Source organism: Aristolochia californica, unplaced genomic scaffold, assembly GCF_029961685.1.
Source record: "Aristolochia californica isolate CCGP_79_NKW_82.1479 unplaced genomic scaffold, dmAriCali1.0.hap1 SCAF_16, whole genome shotgun sequence".
Lineage (NCBI taxonomy): Eukaryota > Viridiplantae > Streptophyta > Magnoliopsida > Piperales > Aristolochiaceae > Aristolochia > Aristolochia californica.
The window spans coordinates 21,235,167-21,243,393 of record NW_027181837.1 but is presented as its reverse complement, the minus strand read 5'-3'; the positions used below and the strand labels follow the sequence as shown (position 1 = coordinate 21,243,393).

At 37.7% G+C, this 8,227-nt stretch overlaps 1 protein-coding gene across 3 annotated transcripts; it reads right to left on the bottom strand.

Moving 5' to 3' along the window:
* Window positions 1–860: 860 nt before the first annotated feature.
* LOC137953990 (elongation factor 2-like) lies at window positions 861–5,838 on the bottom strand. Of its 3 annotated transcripts, XM_068801572.1 has the most exons (6): window positions 5,757–5,788; window positions 4,790–4,852; window positions 4,331–4,391; window positions 4,147–4,234; window positions 2,117–3,619; window positions 861–2,026 (listed from the first exon to the last, which is right to left on the bottom strand). In XM_068801572.1, exons 3-6 carry the CDS (start codon window positions 4,331–4,333, stop codon window positions 1,089–1,091), a joined length of 2,532 nt encoding a protein of 843 aa, XP_068657673.1. In that variant the 5' UTR covers window positions 4,334–4,391; window positions 4,790–4,852; window positions 5,757–5,788; the 3' UTR covers window positions 861–1,088. The 3 variants fall into 3 exon arrangements, with proteins under 3 accessions (XP_068657673.1, XP_068657672.1, XP_068657674.1); XM_068801571.1 differs by lacking the exon at window positions 4,790–4,852 and having other exon boundaries at window positions 5,757–5,838; XM_068801573.1 differs by lacking the exons at window positions 4,331–4,391; window positions 4,790–4,852 and having other exon boundaries at window positions 5,757–5,775.
* Window positions 5,839–8,227: the final 2,389 nt, after the last annotated feature.

Genomic DNA, 8,227 nt, shown 5'->3' with positions numbered 1-8,227 from the left:
AACTCGGAATGCCAGAATGTGAGATAAATAACTTGCCTGAAACAAGCCGATTGGTCCAAAATTTCGAGTAATTTACTGTGTATCAATCTTGTATCCTCCTTTAACCATTGAGGGTTAATACGACGAGTAGTAACTCAGCTTCGCTCTCTATGTTGCCGGATTAAACTAAACACACTCAGCGATTCGTAGAAAAAGTGAAATACTTAACACGGGTCTTAATGAATTGGTATGACCTTTAGAGTGGATATAACGCATATCATCTGTGTGATATTTGCATATCAAATGCGTTTTCAAAATCCAAACCTGACCCCGGAACAAATATCCGAGACAAAATTGAAAGTTCAAGTGTATCCTTTTCGCTTTATACAAAGTTTTAAGACTTGGGGTCCCAAAAACCCTAATGGTATCGGGTGAGTTAGGATGACTCGCTGACTGATCCAATGATCATCTAAGATGGGCTTAAAAAAAATTAAAAAAAATTATTTTGATATATAATTAACTAAATATATAAATGATTTTCGAGGTATAAATGTAGTTTTTCGTGGGATATGTTTCGCAAGAGAAAAAAAAATGTATTAACCTAGAAAATATGAATAGGTCAATATCATAAACATATCTGATGTAACAAAGAAATGAATCTAATCAACAAAAAAAGCTAAACTTAATAAAACATGTAAATTAAAGTCTAATATTTTAAGATGACGTAACGCCAATCCCACTTCAGAGAGCATGGTCTAACCAATATTTTACCAAAGAATAAGACAACATTACCGGACTTTCAAAGCGTCAAAAACAACATTAGACGGCTCAGTCAAAAAGTATAACAATAATAACAGCATCACATCATCTGAGGCAAAATATCAAACAAATTGAGAATAAGATATAACAGATCTATCATTCAACGACAGCATAGAGTCACTAAATCCATCAATACTAACCCATCACCGACTGTAAAAACAGCTCTGCAACAAAAGTAGCTCAATACTAAAGTTCAAATGTCTCCACATGAGAATAAAAAGCACAGACACGTAAACAAAATTCACAACAGACCGTTTGTTTCAAATAAAAATGCTGTGGCCAGGGCACACTCACAGCTTGTCTTCGAACTCGGTTAAAGGAGTCATTTGCTCCTTCAAACCCTTCCTCTTCCTAATCTCAGCAACCAACAGCCCCGCCTGAGAAGTTGGGTCCATAGGATCGGACGACATCATTTCCCAGTGATCAAACACACACTGAGGAAAAGCCTGGCCGGAAGTGGCAGCTCTTAGGTCAGTTGAGAACCCAAACGACGCAATAACTGGAAGATATGCCTTGATGTTGTAAAGTGGAGTTCCAGGCCTCTGTAATTCTTCAAATACATGGCCTCGCTTCTGATTCAGAACACCATAGATGCCACCAAGGGCCTGTTCTGGTGCCTGAATCTCCACAAGATAGACAGGCTCCAGTAACCTGGGCTTAGCAGTCAACTGGGAGGCATATATAACCCTTCTTGCAGTTGGAATAACCTGACCACCACCTCTGTGAATTGCATCAGCATGGAGAACCACATCACAGACTTCAAAGCATATAGCACGCATATTCTCCTCAGCAAGGGCACCTTCCTTTGATGCCCACTGAAACCCTGCAACAACAGAATCCTTGATTTCATTGAGGTACTGTACTCCCTTACATACATCAACCACCATGTTAGGTCCGGTGGTTTCTGGCCCAAAACACCAAATCTTCCTTGCTAGGTCCTTGTCCCAACCAAATTCCTCAGAAAGAATCTTGGCACGGTTCTTTGGATCATCTCTTGGACCAATTCTCCCCTCATCAATGGCCTCAGCTAACCCTTCTTCCATTGGCCTAGCTTCCATATAAAGCCGATTGTGTTTGTTAGGAGACTTGCTCATTACAGTACGGCATGACTTCTCAAGAACAGTCTCTCGGAATGAAACAACTGGAGGAGAAACAATGATTTCAGCTCCACCCATGAAGTCATCTTGCAAATCCTTGAGGCAGATCTCAAGATGGAGTTCTCCAGCTCCTGCAATTATTAGAGATGAGCAATTTGATAAATGGGAACTACGATAAAACTATCATGAACAAAAGGCTTAAAGAAAAAAACAAAAACTACCTGCTACAATATGTTCACCACTCTCTTCAATTGTACAAACAACCATAGGATCTGACTTGGACAGCCGTTTCAAACCTTCAACAAGCTTGGGGAGATCTGAAGCAACTTTGCATTGTACAGCAACACGTACAACAGGGGACACAGAGAACTTCATGGCTCGAATTGGGTGAGCATCAACTTCTTTCTCACCAGTCAAAGTAGCATTTTTGGTAATGAACTGATCCAATCCAACCAAAGCAACTGTATTTCCACAAGGAACATCTTCAACAGACTCCTGCTTTTTCCCCATCCAAATGACAGTTCTCTGGACATTCTTCACATATAGATCTTTCTTCTGTCCAGGAACATAGTTTGGACCCATAATTCTGACCTTCATACCAGTGCAGACCTTACCAGCAAAGACACGCCCAAAGGCAAAAAATCGACCTTTATCAGAGGCAGGAATCATCTTAGAAACATAAAGCATAAGTGGACCATCAGGATCACAGTTTCTGATGGCATTGGCATATTGGTCATCCAGCGGACCCTCATACAGGTTTTCAACTCTGTATCTCTGAGCCTTTGAAGGAGAAGGGAGGTGAAAGATCATCATTTCAAGAAGTGCATCATTGGCAGGTAGCCATGTCTGCATCACTCTTTTCATCAATGGTTTCCCCATCAGCTCTTTCTCATCAGATTTCATGGTCACACCAAGCTTTGCTAACATGGGCCAGAGCTTATCCTTCTGGTCGTTCATGCAAGTATTGATGATTTGTTTAATTGGCTCATAGCAGAACTGGACAAACCCACGCTTACATGTTGGAGTACCAGTATTTTTGGTTGTCCACTTCTTTGTGGCAGGATCAAAATAATTTTCACCCCAAAGTCTTTCCATCATCTTAGACTCATCAACTCCAAACTTCGATGCATACATCTTAGCAAAATTGGTTAAGGTAAAAGCCCAACCATGGAGCCCAGCAGAGAAAGCTACAGTTCCTTTCTCAGGGTAGACCTGACAATCACCAAGAAGTGGGTCTTCATAGGTTGCCATTATGACATTGGCATTCTCAATCACCCTTGAGAAAGTTTGGTAAGCTTCTTCGCCTTCAACTTTCAGCTCCAGAAAGCAACGGTCCATCTTGTTCACAGTCAAAACAGGCCTAATCCTTTCACCAAGTGCCTGACGAAGGACAGTTTCAGTTTGGACACAAACACCTTCGATACAATCAACCACGACCAATGCACCATCAGTTATACGAAGTGCAGCAGTAACTTCGGAGGAAAAATCAACATGCCCAGGTGAATCGATCAAGTTAATTAAATACTCATTGCCACTTCGCTCCCCTTTATAGTCTTTCAAGGAAGCATCATTCATCTCATAGTATAGAGAGATTCCAGTAGATTTTATAGTGATGCCTCGCTCTGCTTCATCTGCACGCGTGTCAGTCATCCGCACATCACCAGCAACCTCTTGCGCAATGATTCCAGCAGCAGCTACAAGTGAATCAGTAAGTGTAGACTTACCTATAGAAACCAAGAACACAAGTTTAGTACCACACCAGCATCTAAGGGCAATATTTTAACTTGAGAAGAGCAAGAATTGCTAACTTTCTGAGCATATACTACTTAGTGGTACATAAAACAGCATGAGAGAGCAAGAAGGAAAAAATTGAAAAATTAAAATAAAATTGGTCAATGCCAAACTGGATCACTATCTTGTTGGACAAATTACCATGAAATTTTACAAAAAAAAAGAAAAGGAGGAAAATGCACTTGGAAAACTAAACTTATGAATAATAAATATTTTTATGCAACACTTGGAAGAAGAACAAGAGAAAACAACATAACACATCACATCCATTTGGAGAAAAAGCACATGAAACCAATCTGAAAATATTATGAAAAGAAGTCAGGCTATCCAATAACCTAACTCACAGTTAAAGGAAACATCAATCAATATGCTCAAAGTTAAAAAATATATATATAAATAAAAAAATATCAAATTTCAAAATAAAATTGGCAAATGTTAAATAAAAAGTAAATTGTCATACCATGATCCACATGAGCAATAACTGACATATTTCTTATATTGTGCTTCAAGTCCATGATCCTACGAAGCTCTTCTGCTGTAAACTTCACCTGCAGACATCAAATTCCTTTGACAATTAGTACACGGACACATTAAAAAAAAATAACAAAGAAGATGTACTAGTAAACAAAAGCATAACAACTCACCATCTTGACTGGCTATAGAGCTTCCAACAAATAGTACTAAGCACAAGCTTTGTTTAAAATTCTGCAACAATAATTATAAAAATGAGTGACATGCACACAACTCGAGAACAATTAACCTACAACAAGATCTACCATTATTTATAAGCATCCCAACTAACTAAACAAAATAATAATTAAACCACAACAAAATCTGAGAAAATTGCCTAAGAAATAAGACGCAAGAAGATTCACAGAGTAAAATCAACTATGATAATTATTCGTTCCAAACATGATACGTCATCTGAGGTAAGAAGAAATCAACTACAAAAGAAAAATCTCCTTTGATTCTGTACAAGTAATAAAAAGGAAGAAACCAACTCAATAATAACAGTTTTAAAAATGGAATACAGAACACTAAGCATCAAAGCCACTTTGGCCATGAATAATTTCAATTGCATATGCTAACATAGAAGTGGCAACCTCGCCAAGTGTATGTTCTTGTGCACCATTCACCAACCGCGAAATTTCACCCAATTTTGAGGCCTGATTAGCCAGAAAACAAACAAAAGCACTCAAAGACAGAACTGAAAAATGTCAACTTCTCCAGAACCAGGATGAGATTGCGGTTACATGATCATTCACATATAAACAGACATAGAAGGAAACCTAGCAAAGGTAGCAAGAAAACTAATGATTCAACCTGATAAAATAAAAATATGCAGGAACGAAGAAAACTTTGAAGAATTATCATATACAATTGTAACATATACTCTTAAACACAAAAGGTAGCTAAACTACAATAAATCCAGATAAATGGAGAATAACTATCCTAGAAGTGCTTTTGAGAACACTTTTTACTAAACTCAAAAAACAGATTCACATAAAGAAAGAAAAAAAGAGATAACAACTACAACATATCACGACTAAGAATACTGCTATTCTCATTAATGATTATTAAATAGCATAAGAAAAGAAGAAGAAATCGTATTCGTCCACTGCCTAAAGCAGGACAATTAAAAGACCATATCTTTCGTATTTCCGTAAACTATTTTGCAATAACGAAAAACAGAAGAGTAAAACGCGAAATAAGGCAAAGGATTAAAGATCTATTTTTAGCATTCGCCGGTAAATATGTAGGAAAGACATAACGTCGGAGAAAAACAGGACGAGATCTTGCTTCGCGAGCTATGCAAACGAGGTCAGCTAGGAACAGCATGAAATACATCTAAAGAGGACAGAGAAGGATAGCTAGATTGAGGCTCAGAGTGGCAGGAGGAACTACATCTTAGTAGCGAGATTTGAATGAAAAGATGCCCGATCAAGGTAATCAATCCGGAAAACAAACGAAGATGATCTCAGACAGATAAACGAAACGAGAGATGAAGGAAAGAAAGCAACAACAAGCATGCATAGACGTAGAAGATTCAGTAGATCCACGCTATCTTACCGCAGAGACCCGTAGAAGAGATGCGCCGCTCAGCTCTCAGGACCTCTGCGTTTGTGAGCGAAGACCGAGAGAAACGAGAGGAGAGAAATACCTGATAAGCGAGTTTGATATGTGTCCTTCGTCCGATCAAACTGATCTCACCCGTTAATTTTAGAATATTCGTGGAATGGAAGACGTCACCCCTTTTTCTTTCGAAAAAATATCCCAAAGTAGGGTTAGAGAAAGAGGTTCAAGCAAGAGTTACTATTTTACCCTAATCTTCTACTCTAAAGACATATTGAAAGAAAAGAGTGCTACTTACATTAAAAATAATGACAGGAGTATATACGTGACATAAAAAACACAACCTTTATACTTGCCCACATAAAAACGTCAGTCCTCACTTCTCAAACCCCCATACCTTTTTATTTTTGTTAGAGAAAGAAATTAATTAGCATTGTTTTTATACTAGACGAAAATTTTTATAGGGTAAGACCCCCCTCCCCCCTTGATATGGAAACTATTGAATAAGAAAATGAATAATTTCTTGATGTTATACATTCATCAATTCAGGTATTTATAAGTTACAACAAAATAACATTATCACTAAGAAGAGTTTACATTGCTTAGTCTCTATCAAGACCCCCCTATTACATGAAAGAAAAAGCAAAACTTGAATAAAGGGGCAATGGGCAAAGATGCATGGGTCTTCCCTTCCCTCCTATGAAAGAAGTGATCTACTTCATCTTCCTTTAGCAAGTCTTAGTAAAAAATAACACTTCAATTACAATCTTTCTCATTCACATCATCAGCTTAAATAGTCGTTTTACATAATATACATGGAAGAATTTGAGTGATTAACGGGATTACCCAATCATCGGATTTACAGAATATTTACATGATTTCTCCTTAAGGGAAGAAATCTCATAGTGAATCTTAACACTCCCCCTCAAGTTGGTGCATAGATATCACTCATGCCCAACTTGTCAAGATAGTTGTTAAAAGCTAGGTAAGACACTGCTTTGGTTAGCACATCGGCAAGCTGATCTTCAGATCGAACATGAGGGACTTCAATGATTCTTGCTTCTAACTTTTCTTTAATAAAGTGTCTATCAACTTCAACATGTTTAGTTCTATCATGCTAGACTGGGTTGTGGGCAATATCGCATGCTGCCTTATTGTCACAATATAATTTCATAGGACTTGTCTGCTCAATATGTAGTTCTTGTATCATATTTTTTATCCATAATAATTCACATATTGCCTTGGTCATTCCCCTGTATTCGGCTTCAGCTGACAATCTAGCCACCACCTCTTGTTTCTTACTTCTCCAAGTGACCAAATTTCCACCTACAAATATAAAGTATCCAGATGTAGACCGTCGATCTTCTATTGACCCAGCCCAATCGGCATCGGTATAACCTTCAATTTTCAAGTCACCTCCCTTTTTAAATAAAATTCCTTTCGCTGGAGATGATTTCAAGTAGCGCAAGATACGATTGATGGCATTCATATGTTCTTCACTTAGAGAGTGCATAAATTGACTAACCACACTTAGTACATAAGATAAGTTTGGTCTGGTATGTGCAAGATACATTAACCTCTCAACTAGTCTCTGATAACGCTCCTTGTTAGCAGGGACTTGATCTGAATGTGTTTCTAGTTTCAGATTTTCTTCCATAGGAGTACTGACTGGACTACATGCTCTCATACCAGTTTCCTTCAATAAATCTAAAACATATTTTCGTTGAGATAGAAAAATTTATTCCTTGGATCTGGACACTTCAATACCAAGAAAATATTTTAAGTAGCCAAGATCTTTCATTTCAAATTCTCTAGCAAGACTACTTTGCAATGATTTCTTTTCTTCTAGATCATTCCCAGTTACTATCATATCATCAACATATACAATAAGAGTTGTGATGATCTCCTTGTTATCTTTCAGGAAGAGAGTATGATCTGAGTTGCTTTGCTTGTATCAGATAGATTTCATAAATTTTGTGAGCCTTCCAAACCACGCCCTCGGGGACTGCTTCAAACCATATAAGGATTTTCTCAGTTTACATACTTGTCTGCATCCTTTGTTTTGCATAATACATCCAGGAGGTAATTCCATATATACTTTTTATTGGATATCTCCGTGCAAAAATGCATTTTTTACATTAAACTGATATAAGGGCCAGTCAAGATTCACAGCCAGAGATAGTAGAATCCGAACAATGTTGATTTTGGCCACTGGTGTGAATGTCTCCATATAATCGATCCTGTAGGTTTGTGTATATTCTTTGGCAACAAGCCTTGCTTTGAACTTTTCAATGGTGCCATCGGCTTTATATTTAATGGTAAATACCCATCTACATCCAACTGGTCTCTTTCCTACAGGTAGGTCAACCACTTCCCATGTTGAATTCTTTTGGAGGGACCTCATTTATTCATTCATGGCTTCTTTCCATTTATGATCTTTCAAGGCTTCCTGTACACTATTAGGAATA